The following is an 18,243-nucleotide window of genomic DNA, read 5'->3' on the forward strand; positions in this document are numbered from 1 at the left end:
GACAATGTCCAGACTAATACTGGTGGTGGGAGGGGTGCTACTCATGTCTCATGGGTGGAGGCCATGGGAACTGCTTGATATCCTAAAATACACAGGATGGCCCCTTGCAGCAAAAAATGATCCGGCTCCAAATGTCAGCAGTGACCAGGCTGAGAAACCCTGGTTCAGAGCAAATGAGGCCAGGTCTGGGCTGGAGTTCTGGCCTTGGGGAATCTGACTTCTAGAGATCCCTGGTGCTGGGACACACCCTCCTGCTGCCACTGCTGACACCACCCCCCCACCCCCCCCCCCCGCCGCAGACATCAACGAGTGTGCTCTGGACCCTGAGGTTTGTGCCAATGGCATGTGTGAGAACCTTCGGGGCAGCTACCGCTGCATCTGCAACCTGGGTTATGAGGCAGGTGCCTCGGGCAAGGACTGCACAGGTGAGCATGGCACCTGGCGGGGAATGTGTGGGCAGCTTCTCCCGCTGCAGACCTCTCACCCCTCTCTCCCACCCCCACCCCGCAGACCTGGATGAGTGTGCCCTCAACAGCCTCCTGTGTGACAACGGGTGGTGCCAGAACAGCCCTGGCAGCTACAGCTGCTCCTGTCCCCAGGGCTTCAGCTTCTGGCAGGACACAGAGACCTGTGAAGGTACAGGGTCCCAGCTCATGTGGGTCTGCACACACATGCACCCTGACACACTCAGCATGTGGCATGTGCACACAGACACACAGGCATGTCCATGTTCAAAGATGCTTACATGTTACCTCTATTCGCATACACATGTGCTTTCTGTAGTATGCACACACACATATATGCACATGCTCAGATACACATGCTGCATGAGGTGTGGACACAGAGCCATGCACACACATACTCAGCATGCATGCTGCGTGCAGTGTGGACACACACACATGCACCCATGCTGCATGAGGCGTGTACGTAAGACACACAGGCACACACTCAGAAACATCATGCACACATCCACATTCAGACATGCACGTTGCATGCGTCATACACCCAGACACGCTGACATGCTGTGTACACACACAGACACATACATTCAGACGTGTGCATGTGCACACAGACATGCATACTCAAAGACACTTGCATATGTACCTATATCCACACACACATTCACACACACACCCAAAGACACACATATACTCACATTTACATACACGCTCATTTTTTTTTTGAGACGGAGTCTTGATCTGTCACCCAGGCTGGAGTGCAGTGGCACAATCCTGGCTTGCTGCAACCTCCACCTCAAGCGATTCTCCTGCCTCAGTCTCCCGAGTAGCTGGGACTAAAGATGTGCACCACCACACCTGGTTAATTTTTGTATTTTTAGTAGAGATGGGGTTTCACCATGTTGGCCAGGCTGGTCTCGAACTCCTGACCTCAAGTGATCCACCTGCCTTGGCCTCCCAAAGTACTGGAGTTACAAGCGCGAGCCACCACACCTGGCTCATACACTCATTCTCACATTTCCCACGCTTGCACTCCCCAGTCACACACGGTTGTACACATTTATACACACATCGCAGGAAGCCCTGCTACTCCAGCTACAGAGTTTGGAGAGCTTTCAGGTGGATGAACACATCTGCGTGCTGGCAGGGTGGCATGCCTGGACAAGACACAGAGGTTCCTGGTCTCTTCCCAGATACTCTGCACCACGCATCTCTTCCATCTGGCTGTCCATCATTTGTAATATCCTTAATATCCTTTCTTATTATTTTTTTTTTTTGAGACGGAGTTTCACTCTTGTTACCCAGGCTGGAGTGCAATGGCGCTATCTCGGCTCACCGCAACCTCCGCCTCCCGGGTTCAAGCAATTCTCCTGCCTCAGCCTCCTGAGTAGCTGGGATTACAGGCATGCGCCACCATGCCCAGCTAATTTTTTGTATTTTTTTAGTAGAGACGGGGTTTCACCATGTTGACCAGGATGGTCTCGATCTCTATACCTCGTGATCCACCCGCCTCGGCCTCCCAAAGTGCTGGGATTACAGGCTTGAGCCACCGCGCCCGGCATCCTTTATTATTATTATTATTTTTTTGAGACAGAGTCTCGCTCTGTCACCCATGCTGGAATGCAATGGTGAAATCTTAGCTCACTGCAACCTCCGCCTCCCAGGTTTAAGCGGTTCTCCTGCCTCAGCCTCCCGAGTAGCTGGGATTACAGGTGCCTCATGCCCGGCTAATTTTTTGTATTTTTAATAAAGACGGGGTTTCACTGTGTTAGCCAGGATGGTTTCGATCGCATGACCTCATGATCCTCCTGCCTCAGCCTCCCAAAGTGCTAGATTACAGGCATGAGCCACCGCACCTGGCCTAATTTATATTTTTAATAGAAAATTAAAACATGGTGTTTCACCATGTTGGCCAGGCTGGTCTTGAACTTCTGACCTCAGTGAACCATGTGCCTCAGCCTCTCAAAGTGCTGGGATTACAGACATGAGCCACCATGCCCAGCCTGTAATATTCTTCATGATAAACTAGTAAACAAAAGTTAAGTATTTCTCTGAGTCCCGTGAGCCGCTCTATCAGATGATCAAACTGAAGAGAAGGCAGAAATTCTGGAGGCCCGGGTTCGCAGTTGGCATCCCAAGTGGATGACAGTCTTGTGGGAATGAGCCCTCAACCCATGGGGTCGGATTTTAACTCCAGGCAGATAGTGCCAGAATTGAATTATAAGATACCCTGCTGATGTCAGAGAATTAGGCAGCCTGGAAAAAAAAAAAAAAAAAAAACCCACGTCTGGTCACTGATGTGTTCTGTGTTGTGTTGAAGGTGAGAGTAAGAAAATGGTTTGGGCCGGGTGCAGTGGCTCATGCCTGTAATCCCAGCAATTTGGGAGGCCGAGGCGGGAGGATCACCTGAGGTTGGGAATTTGAGACCAGCCTGGCCAACATTGTGAAACCCTGTCTCTGATAAACACACACACACACACAAAAGGCCGGTCCGGTGACTCATGCCGGTAATCCCAGCACTTTGGGAGGCTGAGATGGGCGGATTACCTGAGGTCGGGAGTTCAAGACCAGCCTCACCAACATGGAGAAACCCTGTCTCTAAAAATGCAAAAAATTAGCCAGGTGTGGTGGTGTATGCCTGTAATCCCAGCTACTCAGGAGGCTGAGGCAGGAGACTCACTTGAACCCAGGAGGCGGAAGCTGTAGTAAGCCAAGATTGTGCCATTGAACTCCAGCCTGGGCAAACAAGAGTGAAACCTCATCTCAAAAAAAAAAAAAAAAATTAGCTGGTCATTGTGGTACATGCCTGTAATCCCAGCCACTTGGGAGGCTGAGGCATGAGAATCGCTTGAACCTGGGAGGCAGAGGTTGCAGTGAGCCAGGATGGTGCCACTGCACTCCAACCTGGGGCGATAGAGCAAGACTCTCTCAAGAAAAGAAAAAGAAAACAGTTTGGCATTTCCTGTCTCTTACAGCGCTAAACACACAGCACAGCACACACATGTGCTTGCATGCACATTTGATTCCAGTGCCCTCTGCACACTTGTGCATCTGGGTGCACCCCGTGCCACCGGGTGCAGCAGGAGGAGGAGGGGTTCTGGCCAGGTCAGGCTCCTCCTCCTGCTGCTCAGGACCTGATGGGGGCTGTCCCCACAGACATCGACGAGTGCCTGTCTAGCCCCTGTGTGAACGGCATCTGTCAGAATGTGGCTGGCTCCTACACCTGCAGATGTGCCCCTGGAAGCCGGCTGGGCCCCTCTGGTACCATCTGCCTAGGTGAGTGGCCCAGGAGGCCGACAGCATTCCAGAGGCTGGGCATCTATGAGTCAGAGTGCAGGCGTAGGCCCAGCTGGTAAGACAGATGACCCACCTTTTCTCCCCAGACAGCACCAAGGGCACCTGCTGGCTGAAGATCCAGGAGAGCCGCTGTGAGGTGAACCTTCAGGGAGCCACCCTGAGGTCCGAGTGCTGCGCCACCCTTGGGGCAGCCTGGGGGAGCCCCTGCGAACGCTGCGAGATTGGTAACGCTCTCCTCGAGGCCTCCCTGACACGGCCGCGGTGCCTGCCCAGGCACCCATGGGTAAAGCAGTGGGTCCCCCCTGGGGCTGGCATGAAAGAGTGACTCCTTTCTTCAATCCTGTTCTCTCAATTGCAGACTCTGCCTGTGCCCGGGGCTTTGCCCGGATGACGGGTGCTACCTGTGATGGTAACTCCATGCCCGTGTCCAGCTCACCCCCTACTCCAGAACCCTCACACAAGCAAGCACACATCACGGGTGCTACCTCCAGCCCCGCCCTGGAGTCTTTTGAGATGGGGACAGACGTTCTCCCTCCCTGGACCCAGGCCTTCTTGAGAATCCCCAGGCCCCCAGTCCCCTTCCTTCTTCCCCAAGGACAACTTGAGACCCCAGGGGAATGGCCAGCCAGCACCCTGCCCCTTCCTGGACCCTCCAGCTTCCCCTCCTCCTTGCCTTCCACTGCCCAGATGTGAACGAGTGTGAGTCCTTCCCGGGGGTCTGTCCCAACGGGCGTTGCGTCAACACCGCTGGGTCTTTCCGCTGCGAGTGTCCCAAAGGCCTGATGCTGGACGCCTCGGGCCGGCTGTGCATGGGTGAGTCCGGGCAAGCTCCGAACACGGGGCGTCCACCCTTCCTTCATTCCCTTCACTCCCAGTGACTCAAAGAACAGGAGAGATTTAAGGCATCCTTTGAGCACCTCCAGGTAACACATCACAAAAGACATTTGGATGGGTTTTTTTTTTTTCCTTGAGACAGGGTCTCACTCTGTCACCCAGGCTGGAGTGCAGGGGTGCATTCTCATCTCACTAGAACTTCCACTTCCTGGGGTTCAAGTGATTTTTGTACCTTGATCTCCTGAGCAGCTGGGACTACAGGTATGCACCACCACACCCAGCTAATTTATTTATTTCTTGTTTTTTTTTGTTTTTTTTTGTTTTTTTTTCGTAGGGACAGGGTCTCGCTATCTTGTCCAGGCTGGTCTCAAACTCCCCACCACAGCCTCCCAGACTGCTGGGCTTATAGCCAGACTTGATCTTTGAGGGCAGTTTTAGGTTCACAGCAAATCTGAACAGAAAGTACAGAGATGCTCTACATAGCACCGCCCTCCACACACGAACAGCCTCCCCCTCTATCACAGCTGCACCGGAGTGAAAGGTGCATTTGCTACAATGAATGAAACTGCACGGACCCATGGTTATCATCTCTTAAGTCCATAGAGCACTTTAGGGTTTACCCTTGGTGTGTTGGACATTCTGTGGGTTTGGACGAATGTATGACATAGATTCACCACATAGTGTCATACACTGTAGTTTCACTGCCCTAAAAATCCCTAGTGGCCAGGCACAGTGGCACACGCCTAGAATCCCAAAACTTTGGGAGGCCAAGGAGGGCAGATCACCTGAGGAGTTCAAGACCAACCTGGCTAACATGGTGAAACCCCATCTCTACAAAAATACAAAAATTAGCCAGGCATGATGGCAGGTGCCTGTAATCCCAGTTACTCAGGAGGCTGAGGTGGGAGAATCGCTTGAACCGGGAGGCAGAAGTTGCTGTGAGCTGCGATCGTGTTATTGCACTCGATCCTGCACCCCAGCCTGGGCGACAAGAGTGAAACTGTCAAAAACAAAACAAACAAACAAACAAACAGGACGGTGGCTCACGCCTGTAATCCCAGCACTGCGGGAAGCCGAAGCAGGTGGATCACTTGAGCTCAGGATCAGCCTGGCCAACATGGTGAAACCCTGTCTCTACTAAAAATATAAAAAAGCCACGTATGGTGGCACACGCCTGTAATCCCAGCTCCTCGGGAGGCTGAGGCGGGAAAATTGCTTGAACCTGGGAGGTGGAGGCTGCAGTGAGCCAAGATTTCGCCACTGCACTCCAGCCTGGGCAACAGAGCAAGACTATCTCTCAAAAAAATCAATCAATCATTTAAAAAAATGGATAGAGGGGCTTAGAATAGTGCCTGCCACCTCCAGAGGAAGTCACCCCTTTTCACTCTGCCCCGCAACCTGACTACATTGGGAGAAAGCTTCTGATTGAGAGCAAGTGAGTGGCACACCTGTCTCGCAGCGGGCACAGGTTGGCAGGGGTGGGGACCTGGTGACCGTTCCCCTGTGCAGACGTGAGATTGGAACAGTGTTTTCTGCGGTGGAATGAGGATGAGTGTGGGGCCGCCCTGCCTGGCAAGTACCGGATGGATGTCTGCTGCTGCTCCATCGGGGCTGCGTGGGGAGCCAAGTGTGAGGCCTGCCCGGATCCCAAGTCCCTGGAGTTCGCCAGCCTGTGCCCACGGGGGCTGGGCTTTGCCAGCCGGGACTTCCTGTCGGGCCGACCTTTCTATAAAGGTGCGGTTGGGGAAGGGGACAGGCCCCCAGAAGGACAGGGAGGGGCATGGCACAGGCAGAAGCCTGGAGTTGAGAGGTGTGTCTGGGAAAAGGGGACGGGGGCAGGGCCAGGCACTAAACACCCAGGGAGGGCTTGGTGTATGGCTCCCGAGCCTGGGGACATCAGGGTGGTTTGGTGACATTTGATGGCCCTGTACTTCAGATGTGAATGAATGCAAGGCATTCCCTGGCCTCTGCACACACGGTACCTGCCAAAACACGGTGGGCAGCTTCCACTGCGCCTGTTCCGGGGGCTTTGCCCTGGATGCCCAGGAACGGAACTGCACAGGTAGGTGCCACCTGTGCCTCTTGGAGAGGGGGTGATCCTTGGCAAGGATAGGGGCCTTGAATAAGACATAGAGACAATGCCGGTTCTTCGGGCACTTCTTGTATCTACCTCTGTGCTATGTGACCTAGGCATGTCATTGCCCTCGCTGGGGTGCAGAGACCCTGACTATAAAAGAAGGGCGTGGGCCAGATGCGATGGCTCATACCTATAATCCCAGCACTTTGGGAGGCTGAGGCGGATGGATCACATGAGGTCAGGAGTTTGAGCCCAGCCTAGCCAACATGGTCGACCTTGTCTTTACATAAAATACAAAAATTAGCCAGGTGTGGTGGCGGGTGCCTGTAATCCCAGCTACTCAGGAGGCTGAGGCATGAGAATCACTTGAACCCAGGAGGCAGAGGTTGCAGTAAGCCGAGATCGCGACATTGCACTCCAGCCTGGGTGACAGAATGAGACTGTCTCAAAAATAAAATATGAAAGAATGGGCTGCCAAAGGTGACCTCTAGAGGCCTCCAGGGCCAGCATGGTGGCTCATGCCTATAATTCCAGCACTTTTGGAGGCCGAGGTAGAGGACAGCTTGAGCCCAAGAGTTTGAGATTAGCCTGGGCAGCACAGCGAGACCTCCATCTCTGCAAAAAATAAAAAAATTATTACGGCATTAATTGTAATTCCAGCTACTCCAGAGGCTGAGGCAGAAGGATCCCTTGAGCTCCCAGGAGGCTGAGGCTGCAGTGAGTTGTGATCACATCACTGCACTCTAGCCTGGGTGATAGAGCAAGTCCCTGCCTCTAAAAAAACAAAACAGGCTGGGCACGGTGACTCACATCTTTTAATCGCAGCACTTTGGGAGGCTGAGGCAGGTGGATTGCTTGAGGTCAGGAGTTCAAGACCAGCCTGACCAACATGGTGAAACCCTGTTTTTACTAAAAATACAAAATTAGCCTGGTGTGGTGGTGTGTGCCTGTAATCCCAGCTACTAGGGAGGCTGAGGCAGGAGAATTGCTTGAACCCAGGAGGCGGAGGTTGCAGTGAGCCAAGATCACACCGTTGCACTCCAGCCCAGGTGACAGAACAAGACTCTGCCTCAAAATAAAATAAAAATAAAGGCCGGGTACAGTAGCTCATGCCTGTAATCCCAGCACTTTGGAAGGCTGAGGTGGGTGAGGTGCCTCACTTGAGGTCAGGAGTTCGAGACCAGCCTGGCCAACATGGTGAAACCCTTTCTCTACTAAAAATACAAAAATTAGCCAGACGTGGTGTCACATGCCTGTAATCCCAGCTACTCAGGGGGCTGAGGCAGGGGAACACTTGAGCCTGGGAGGCAGAGATTGCAGTGAGCTGAGATTGTGTTACTGCACTCCAGCCTGGACGACAGAATAAGACTGTCTCTCTCTAAAAAATTAATTAATTAATTAAACAAACAAAAATAAAATAAACAAATCTACCACCAAAATAAAGAAAATGGAGAGCTCCGGGCTATGAGAAGACTACCTGCCCTTGTCACGTAGAGTTAGGGATTTCCTCAGCTCCTTTTGGGGGCTTCTGTTCTGCCTGTCGTAGCTACAGATTTGATAGCCCCATCTGGTGCCCCATCTTGTCTATATCCAGGGACCCCTCCCCTCTTGGCCTGTGCCTCCTATGTCTGTAGACAGGCTTCGTCTAGCCCACACCCCCATCAAAGGACAGGGATCCTCCTGCTTTGTGTCTCCTGATCCAGCACACATAGCCCCTCCCGCCTCTGCCCCCCTCTCCCCACAGATATCGACGAGTGTCGCATCTCCCCTGACCTCTGTGGCCAGGGCACCTGTATCAACACCCCGGGCAGCTTTGAGTGCAGTTGTTTTCCCGGCTACAAGAGCGGCTTCATGATGATGAAGGAGTGCCTGGGTCAGTGACTGCAAGGCAGGGGTGTGGTGGGCGCCCCGGGCAGGGTGGGCATTGAGGAGAGGGAGGATGGGGACAGCGGTGCTGTATGGATGTGGATGGAGGGGGCCGAAGGAGGGAGGAGCTGCAAATCAGCTGGGTGCGGCGTTGCCTGCCTGTGGTTCCAGCTACTCTGAAGGCTGAGGTAGGAGGATAGTTTGAACCCAGGAGGTGGAGGCTGCAGTGAGCTGTGATGGTGTGACTGCACTCCAGCCTGGGTGTCAGTGTGAAAACCTGTCTCAAAAAAGAAAAAAGGCTGGACATGGTGGCTCACACCTGTAATCTCAGCCATTGGGAAGCCAAGGCAGGTGGATCACTTGAGGTCAGGATTTTGAGACCAGCCTGGCCAAAATGGTGAAACTCTTATCTTTACTAAAAATACAAAAATTAGCCAGCCATGGTGATGCATGCCTGTAATCCCAGCTACTCAGGAGGCTGAAGTAGTAGTATAGCCAAGATTGTCCCACTGCACTCCAGCAGGGGTGACAGACTGATACTTCATCTCAAAAAAAAAAAAAAAAAAGGGAAGAAAGAATGGGGTGAAGACAATGGAGAACAGCACAGCATGTGCAAAGGCCCTGGGGTGGGTCGGGGGGATGAAAGGAAGCCTGTGTGGCTGAAGAGTGATGAGGCCTTTGCGACACTGCCTGCTCCCTGCCCTGAGTCCTGGTGTGACCGGGCCTCAGCTCTCTGATGTGTTCCTCAGGGCATGGAGGAGGGCTTCTTAGCGCCTTGCCTGGTGGCTCCAAAAGGGTCAGTTTCATGGCCTCTGTTCTGAGAATCTCAGCCTCCCTCCCCATCTGGCTGGGCTCTGCTCCTGGTGCAGACCCCATTCCCCTGGGTCACTCCAGCCAGGAGCCTCCAGGCTCTGCTGCTCCCACTGGGGTGAAGGAGGCTGGGGAGGTGGCGGGGAGAAGCCAGCGTGAGCCTTGTCACTACCTCCCCGTGTCTCCCTGTGCTTTCACACCCGCTCTGTCTTTCCACACAAACCTTCAGATGTGGATGAGTGTGCAAGGGACCCGCTGCTCTGCCGGGGAGGCACCTGCACCAACATGGATGGGAGTTACAAGTGCCAGTGTCCCCCTGGGCACGAGCTGACGGCCGAGGGCACTGCCTGTGAGGGTGAGTGTGCATCTGGGTGTGTGAAAGTGAGTGGGCCTTTGGTGAATGTGGGCTGGATGAGTGAGAGGGTGGGCATGTGTATGTCTCTCTGAGGCCATACCTGTGTGTGAGCGTGCAAGTGTGGCAGTATGTACCTGTATGTGTAAGTGGATTTATATACAAGATGTTGGGAGTGTGTTTGTGTGTCCAGAGGAGCATGCACATGTGTGAGTGTCTGTACAAGGGCAAGCATTTGTGCATTTGTATGACTGTGTGTGTGTCTGTACAAGGGGAAGTGTTTGCATGTCAGTAAATGTGAGTGTGTGTATGTGCATCTGTGTGAACATAGAAGAGAGTTTAGGTCTGTATTTGGCTCTGATGCATCTACCAAGGGCAAGTGTGTTTGCATGTGCTTGGTTGTATTTTATTTTGTTTTGCTTTATTTTGTTTGAGACAGGATTTCACTCTGGTCCAGGCTGGAGTGCAGTGGCACAATCACAGCTCACTGCAGCCTCGACCTCCTGGACTCAGGTGATCCTCTCACCTCAGCCTCCCAGTAGGTGGGACGTCAGGCATGCACCACCATGCCTGGCTAATTTCTGAGTGGATGTGTTTGTATGTAAGTCTGTGTGTGTGTGCAAGAGCATGTGATGTGTAATTGGACGCAAATGCATATTTATACAAGGGAGGTGTGTTTGTGTGTGAGTGGGTGTGAGGATGTGTTTGTGACTGGGTCTGTGTGGGTGTACCTCTGGATGTGGGTGTCTGGGTGTGGATGTGTGTTTGCACAAGGACAGGTATGTTTGAGGGTTTATGTGTGTATCTGTGTGAGTGTGCACAGGGGTGTGTTTGTATGTGTGAGTGTACATATGGGTGTTTGTGTGTGTGTGCACATGGGTGTATGTGCCCCTGGGTGTTTATGTATATTTACACACAGGTGAGTGTATTTGTGTGCAAGTGAATGTAAGGTGTGTTGTGAATTTAGGAGTGTGCACTTGAGTGTGTGTATCCGAGTGTGCATGTGTGTCAAGGGCGAGTGTGAGTGGGTCTGTGTGGGTGTACTGTGTATCTGAGTGTGTTTGTGTCTGTCAAGGGCGAGTGTGGGTTCACATGTGAGTGGGTGCAAAAGGTGTGTTTGTGAGTCTGTGTGAGAAGGCGCATGGGGTGTGTATGTGGGTGTCTGTGTACAGGGGGAGTGTTGGCATGATGTGTGTGTGTGTGTGCATCTGTGTGAGCACACGAGGGTTTGAGTGTGTATTTGCCTATGAATGCATCTACTATTTGGCTATTAATACACTTATACGAGGGTGTGTTCACACATGAATGGGTGCAAAGATGTGTTTGTGATTCTGTGTGAGTGAGCACATGGGGTGTGTATCTGGGTGTTTGTGTTTATACAAGGGTGTGTTTGTGTGCAAGTGGATGTAAGGTGTGTTGTGAATGTAGGAGTGTACACCTGAGTGTGTGTATCTGAGTGTGCATGTGTGTGTCGAGTCAAGGGCGAGTGTGTTCACACATGAGTGGGTGCATAGGTGTGTTTGTGAGTCTGCGTTAGCAGTCACATGGGTGTGTGGGTGTCTGTGTTTATACGAGGGTGAGTGTGTTTGCACGTGAGTGAATGTGAGTGAATAGACAGGCACATGCGGGGCTGTGCCAATGCCAGCAGTGTGAGCTCCTTAGCAAACGTGTGTGCCCCAGTGTGTCTCATGGTCCCACAGATGGCAGATAACACACAGGCCTGTTTTTTACCCGCAATCCCCCACAGACATCGACGAGTGCTCCCTGAGGGATGGCCTGTGTCCCCACGGCCAGTGTGTCAATGTCATCGGTGCCTTCCAGTGCTCCTGCCATGCCGGCTTCCAGGGCACACCTGACCGCCAGGGCTGCGTGGGTGAGACTGTGCCCACCTGCTGGCCCCTGGTCACCAATTCAGCCCCAGCCATAGCTGATTTCCCTCACCCTCACCTCAACTCCAATCTGCTCTCGCCCCCAAACTAGCCTCCACTCCATGCTGGACCCCCTTTCCCCAACCCCGGCCCCTGTCTGCCCTACATCCTGCAGACATCAATGAGTGCCGGGTCCAGAATGGTGGGTGTGACATGCACTGTATCAACACTGAGGGAAGCTACAGGTGCAGCTGTGGGCAGGGCTACTCGCTGATGCCCAATGGAAGGGCATGTGCAGGTAGGTGGGCACAGCCTCTTCTCACTGCCTGGCGTGGGGGGTGAGGAGGAGGGTTCAGCCCGGCTCTACACTGGCCCAGAGCCCAGCCCAGCATAGTTGTCGGAAACAGATGCTCGGTGTTGCAAAAAAAAAATTAGTACTGAGACAAAGGATTTTTGTTTCTCTTGAAGATGGCGTCTCATTCTGTTGCCCAGGCTAGAGTGCAGTGGCAGCATCTTGGCTCACTGCAACCTCCACCTCCAGGGTTTAAGCGATTCTCCTGCTTCAGCCTCCTCAGTAGCTGGGATTACAGGTGTCTGCCACCACACCCAGCTAATTTTTGTATTTTTAGTGGAGACGGGGTTTCACCATGTTGGTCAGGCTGGTCTCAAACTCCTGACCTTGTGATCCTCCCAGCGCGGCCTCCCAAAGTGCTGGGATTACAGTGTGAGCCACCGTGCCTGGTCGAGGCAAAGGATTGTTTAGCAAGCAGTTTTTACTTTCTGGACTGCAGGAAGGGTGCTCTTGCTAGTCACTTTGTCACGAGAGTACAACTAACAAAGGAAAAGCAGACGTATTTATTGTTTACCCATTTGGGGTCGTCATTACTGCTGTGTTGATCTCTGTTGGCTGAGCCAGACCTCACAATCTAAAGTAAAACCTGATTGGCTAACAACTTAAAACTTTTTTAAACAGGTAAGGGGCATAGTGAAGCCAGCCAGACCTGAGGCACGCCCCCTGCCTGACCTGTGGTCCTGGCCCCAGGCAGGCTGCTGACCCTGTGGGAGAGACCCTGGGGTTTTTGCAGAGGAGGGTGAATAAGGTGGAAAAGAGACTCAGAACTGCTTGAGCACCCCCAGGCTACTCGAATGACCATCGCTGTGCTCACCTGGCTACAGGTCATCCTGGGGCCTGGGGAGCAGGTGTGTACTGGGTGGTCTATCAAGGCAAAGCTAAGCACGGTCCCCAACCCTCCTCTCCCAGACGTCGACGAGTGTGACGAGAACCCTGGCGTTTGTGACCAAGGCCACTGCAGCAATGTGCCGGGGGGTCACCGATGCCTGTGCTATGATGGCTTCATGGCCACGCCAGACATGAGGACATGTGTTGGTGAGGAGCTGGGTCGGCAGGGTGGAGGAGGCGGTGTCGAAATGCACACACCGGGTCTTCCATTAGGTGGCACATAGGCATGAGAGATGCCAGGTCCCACTCCTGCCATTCGCAGGAAGGGAGATGAGGCTTTGTAACAGCCCTTCGTGTTCCGTTTAAGAGCCTCCAGTCCCCCAAGGCTGCTCTCCAAAGCCCATGAGATCTCATTTATATAATGGAAGCAGAATTCTCCAAACCTTGCTCTTTGTAATGACATTTGTTTAACACTACATACCCAACACCTATCAGAGGATTGTGTCCTGTTCAAGATCACCAAAGACAAAGGGGTTTCTGGCAGAGGACAGTGTACAAGGTGGGAAAGAAACTCAGAACTGGGTTCCCTTTTTTTTTTTTTTTCCTGAGACAGAGTCTCACTCTGCCGCCCAGGCTAGAGTACAGTGGCACAATCTCAGCTCACCTCATCCTCTCCCTCTGGATTCAAGCGATTCTCTGCCTCAGCCTCCCAGGTAGCTGGGATTACAGGCATACACCACCACACCTGGCTAATTTTTGTATTTGTAGTAGAGACAGGGTTTCGCCATGTTGGCCAGGCTGATCTCCAACTCCTGACCTCAGGTTATCCACCCGCCTCAGCCTCCCAAAGTGCTGGGATTACAGGCATGAGCCACCATGCCCGGCCAGAACTGTGTTCTCTAAGGTGGTGATTGCTGTCCTCACCTGGCTACGGGTCATCCTGGGGCCTGGAGAGCAGATGTGTACTGGGTGCCTTATCAGGGCAAAGATGAGGCCAGCATGTGCAAGTTCCAGGAAGTAACAGTGTAACTCCCTGCCAAGAAACCCAGTGAAGCTTAAAGAGCTGAGAGAGTTCCAGCTTATAGGAGTCTCAGAGAGCAAGCACGTCAGTAATGGGCCTTGTGAGCAAATGCATTTAGTGTATGCGGTGTGCTCCATGCCCCTGTTGCAGATCCACTGTGCATATTGGCATAAAGGCTCTGAAAAGTCCTGCAGGAGGAAACGCTGGTTAGCTTTGCTGATCCCAGCCTTCTCTAAATGTATTTGACCATAAAATACTTTTGGAAACACATACTTGGTGTGTTCCTTGGAATGTACAATGAGAAACACTCACAGAACACTCCCAGCTGCCCAGTAGTGGATACAGAGGGAGCTTCCATCCTCTGGAGAAAAGAAAGAGAATCCTAGTAGAGAGGACCCTTGCAGTGGGACAGTCAGGAATGCTGGTGCTCTCCCTCCCATCCTCACCCACTTCCTCTCCCATCACCCCTGCACCCAGTCCTCAGACCTCATGCTCTCTTCCCCAACAGATGTGAATGAGTGTGACCTGAACCCTCACATCTGCCTCCACGGGGACTGCGAGAACACGAAGGGCTCCTTTGTCTGCCACTGTCAGCTGGGCTACATGGTCAGGAAGGGGGCCACGGGCTGCTCTGGTGAGCCGGCGGTCAGCGGTGCGGGCAGAGGGGATTCCATGGAACCATTCTGAGAATCACAGGGTCTGTTTCCATCGCCCTGGGCAGAGCACAGCCAGAATTCATTCTCATGAATTTCCATGGATGGCTTCTTGTGTTAAAGCAAGAACTTTACCCTGTCGCCCAGGCTGGAGTATAGTGGCACAATCTCAGCTCACTGCAACCTCTGCCTCCTGGGTTCAAGCCATTCTCCGCCTCAGCCTCCCAAGTAACTGGGATTATATAGTCCTATACAGTGCCCTGGGGTTCTCCTGAACAGCTCAGCAGGGGAAGCCCCAAGTATCTGCAGCGGCATTTCTGAAATGTGAATGCCCGATGATTTTAATGTGATACAAGGATGAACACCTAAACATTTGAATAGTGTCTGCGTTAGTTTCCCATGGCTGCCATAACAAATGCTCACACAATTGGTGGCTTAGAAATTAATTCTCTAAGCCAGGGACAGTATAGCTCATGCCTGTAATCCCAGCACTTTGGGAGGCTGAGGTAGGCGGATCACCTGAGGTCAGGGGTTCAAGACCAGCCTGGCCAACGTGGTGAAATCCCGTCTCTACTAAAAATACAAAAAAAATAGCTGGACATGGTTGCATATACCTGTAATCCCAGCTACTCGAGAGGTTAAGGCAAGAGAATCATTTGAACCCGGGAGGTGGAGGTGACAGTGAGCCAAGATAGTGCCACTGCACTCCAGCCTGGGTGACAGAGTGATAGCCTGTCTCAAAAGAAAATAAATAAATTGATTCTCCACCAGGCAAGGTGGCTCACACTTGTAATCCCAGCATTTTGGGAGGCCAAGGTGGGAGGATTGCTTGAGCCCATGGGTTTGAGACCAGCCTGGGCAACATGGATACATCACAACATGGACATATTGCAATATTAATAGAGACAGCAACCGCATCTCTATTTAAAAAAAAAAAAAAATTTGGCCAGGCACAGTGGCTCACGTCTATAAGCCCAGCACTTTGGGAGGCCAAGGCGGGTGGATCACGAGGTCAAGAGATCGAGACCATCCTGGTCAACGTGGTGAAACCCCGTCTCTACTAAAAATACAAAAATTAGCTGGGCATGGTGGCACGTGCCTGTAGTCCCAGCTACTCGGGAGGCTGAGGTAGAATTGCCTGAACTCAGGAGGCGGAGGTTGCAGTGAGCCAAGATCACGCCATTGCACTCCAGCCTGGGTAACAAGAGCGAAACTCCATCTCAAAAAAAAAAAAATTTTTTTTTTAGATGGAGTCTCATACTTGTTTGCCCAGGCTGGAGTGCAATGGTGCAATCTTGGCTCACCACAATCTCCACCTCCCAGGTTCAAGTGATTCTCCGCCTCCTGAATAGCTGGGATTATAGGCATGTGCCACCAGGTCCAGCTAATTTTTTTGTGTGTTTTTAGCAGAGACAGGGTTTCTCCATATTGGTGAGGCTGATCTCAAACTCCCGACCTCTGGTAATCTGTCCACCTCGGCCTCTCAAAGTGCTGGGATTGCAGGCGTGAGCCACTGCGCCCAGCCAAAAATTTTGAAAATTAGTCCAGGCAGGGTGGTTCACATCTGTAATCCCAGCACTTTGAAAGGCTGAGGTGGGTGGATCACCTGAAGTCAGGAGTTCAAGACCAGCCTCGCCAACATGGTGATACACTGTCTCTACTAAGAATACAAAAAAAAATTAGCCAGTGTGGTGGGGCACACCTGTAGTTTCAGCTATTTGGGAGCCTGAGGCAGGAGAATCGCCCGAACCTGGGAGGCAAAAGTTGCAGTGAGGCGAGATCGCGCCACTTTACTGCAGCTCAGCCACAGCTCTGGAAGCCAGAAGTCTGAAATCAAAGTGTCTGCAGGGTTAGTGCCTTCTTGGGGTGCAGAGGGAGAACCTGTTTCACACCTCCTTGGCGTTCCTCAGCTTGTAGATGCATCATTCCAGCCTCTATCTCCATCTTCAGAAGGCCTTCTTCCCTCTGTATATCTATTTTTTAAATTTTCATTTTTTACATTTATTTCATTTTTATTTATTTATTTATTGAGACAGTGTCTCACTTTGTCTCCCAGGCTGGAGTGCAGTGATGCAATCATAGCTGACTGCAGCCTCCACCTCTCCAGGCTCAGGTGATCCACCTCACCACACACAGCTAATTTTTTTTTTTTTTTTCTTTTTTTGAGATAGGGTTTTACCTTTTAGCCTCAGTTGGTCTTGAACTCCTGGACGCAAGTAATTTTCAACCTCCCACTTTGTTGGGATTATAGGCATGAGTCACTGTACCCAGCAGTATCTAATTTCTAAAGATGAACTCTGGCTGTGCCCCCCAGGCTATAGTGCAGTGGTGTGATCATAGCTCATGAACTAGTTCATAACCTTAAACTCCTGGGTTCAAGCAATCCTCCCACTTCAGCCTCCTGAGTATCTGGGACTACAGGTGCATGCCACCATGCTGAATTAATTTTTTAAAAAGTTTTTGTTGATCAGGCATGGTGACTCATTTCTGTAATGCCAGCATTTTGGGAGGTCAAAGTGGAAGGATTGCTTGAGCTCAGGAGTTCGAGACCAGCTTAAGCATCATAGCAAGACTTTGCCTCTACTAAAAATTTTTTAAAAATCAGCCAGGCATGGTGGTGCTCACCTGTAGTCTTAGCTACTCAGGAGGTGGAGCCTGGAGGATTGCTTAAGTTCAGGAGATCCAGGCTGCAGTGAGCTATGATTGTTCCACTGCTCTGCACTCCAGACTGGGTGACAGAGTGAAGCCATGCCTCAGGGGAAAAAAAAAAGTGTTTCTGTAGAAACAGGTCTCACTATGTCACCCAGTCTGGTCTCAAAGTCCTTGCCTCAAGCAATCCTCCTACCTTGGCCTCCCAAGTAGCTGGGATTACAGGTGCGAGCCATTGCATCTGGCTATGCAGCCTTCTGGGAAGAACACCAGTCACAGGATCAGAGCCTACTCTAATCCGGATGACCTCATCTGAACTTAGTTACATCTACAAAAACTCTTGTTTCCAAATAAGGTCGCATTCACGGGTTGCAGGGTTTAGGACTTGAACATACCTTTTAAGGGGACATAATTCTATTCACTCCAGTTACATGGTTATTTTCATGTGTATTAGAAACAAATGTTACATAACAGAGCATCAAGCCCATGACTTTTTAGAGGTTGTTTATGTTGATCCAAAATTGTCTTTTAAAACACATGTATGTCAGGGAAAACAGAAGTGTGCTAAAGAAACGTTCAGTGACAGTAGCTCACCCAGGTTTGAACATGGCAGAGATTATAAGAGTGATGCAGAATTGCCTCTGGATTGGAAATGCTGGTGCACAGGGAAATCATGGCTTGGAAAGGGGGCGTGTTCATTCAGACAGCCACTCTTAATGTCTACCCCAAGTCTCTCATGCTGCTATTTCAGGCCATTTCTGAGGGTTGCTGGGAGTCATGCCTGTTAGGTTTGGGGGTCTTCCCCTGGGCTCTGGGTAAAGATGGAAGCTCCCCGGGTGGGAGGGAAGAGGCTTTCTGGGCCAGCTCTCCCCTAGAGTAGAAGAGTCCCTGCCCTTTCAGCTGCTATTGTACCGATTCTTTGCTCCTGTGACTGGGTCTCGCCACTGTGCCTCCTCTCCCTTTAGATGTGGATGAATGCGAGGTTGGAGGGCACAACTGTGACAGCCACGCCTCCTGTCTCAACATCCCGGGGAGTTTCAGCTGCAGGTGCCTGCCAGGCTGGGTGGGGGATGGCTTCGAATGCCATGGTGAGTACCTGGGGTCAAGGAGTCAGGGCAAAGCAGAAGAGGTAGGTGGGGGGCAAGGCAGTGGGAGGGTGAGGCCCAGGGGTGTCTGCA

The 18,243-nt window shown here is 51.9% G+C and overlaps 1 protein-coding gene across 8 annotated transcripts in view; it reads left to right on the forward strand.

Annotated features, from left to right (window-relative positions):
• FBN3 (fibrillin 3) overlaps window positions 1-18,243 on the forward strand; it is a 91,966-nt gene that overhangs the window by 24,511 nt on the left and 49,212 nt on the right. For 7 of the 8 annotated variants that reach the window (XM_074384696.1, XM_039466741.2, XM_074384693.1 and 4 more), the window contains 15 exons: window positions 300-425; window positions 511-636; window positions 3,615-3,734; window positions 3,842-3,979; window positions 4,114-4,164; window positions 4,443-4,568; window positions 6,099-6,323; window positions 6,526-6,651; window positions 8,411-8,539; window positions 9,572-9,697; window positions 11,442-11,567; window positions 11,738-11,860; window positions 12,824-12,949; window positions 14,272-14,397; window positions 18,031-18,153. In XM_074384696.1, coding sequence (XP_074240797.1) covers window positions 300-425; window positions 511-636; window positions 3,615-3,734; window positions 3,842-3,979; window positions 4,114-4,164; window positions 4,443-4,568; window positions 6,099-6,323; window positions 6,526-6,651; window positions 8,411-8,539; window positions 9,572-9,697; window positions 11,442-11,567; window positions 11,738-11,860; window positions 12,824-12,949; window positions 14,272-14,397; window positions 18,031-18,153 — 1,917 coding nt within the window. The remainder of the gene's footprint in view (window positions 1-299; window positions 426-510; window positions 637-3,614; window positions 3,735-3,841; window positions 3,980-4,113; window positions 4,165-4,442; window positions 4,569-6,098; window positions 6,324-6,525; window positions 6,652-8,410; window positions 8,540-9,571; window positions 9,698-11,441; window positions 11,568-11,737; window positions 11,861-12,823; window positions 12,950-14,271; window positions 14,398-18,030; window positions 18,154-18,243) is intronic. The other variant, XM_074384695.1, reaches the window with a different exon arrangement.

The sequence above is a fragment of the Saimiri boliviensis genome, chromosome 14, assembly GCF_048565385.1.
Source record: "Saimiri boliviensis isolate mSaiBol1 chromosome 14, mSaiBol1.pri, whole genome shotgun sequence".
Classification (NCBI taxonomy): domain Eukaryota; kingdom Metazoa; phylum Chordata; class Mammalia; order Primates; family Cebidae; genus Saimiri; species Saimiri boliviensis.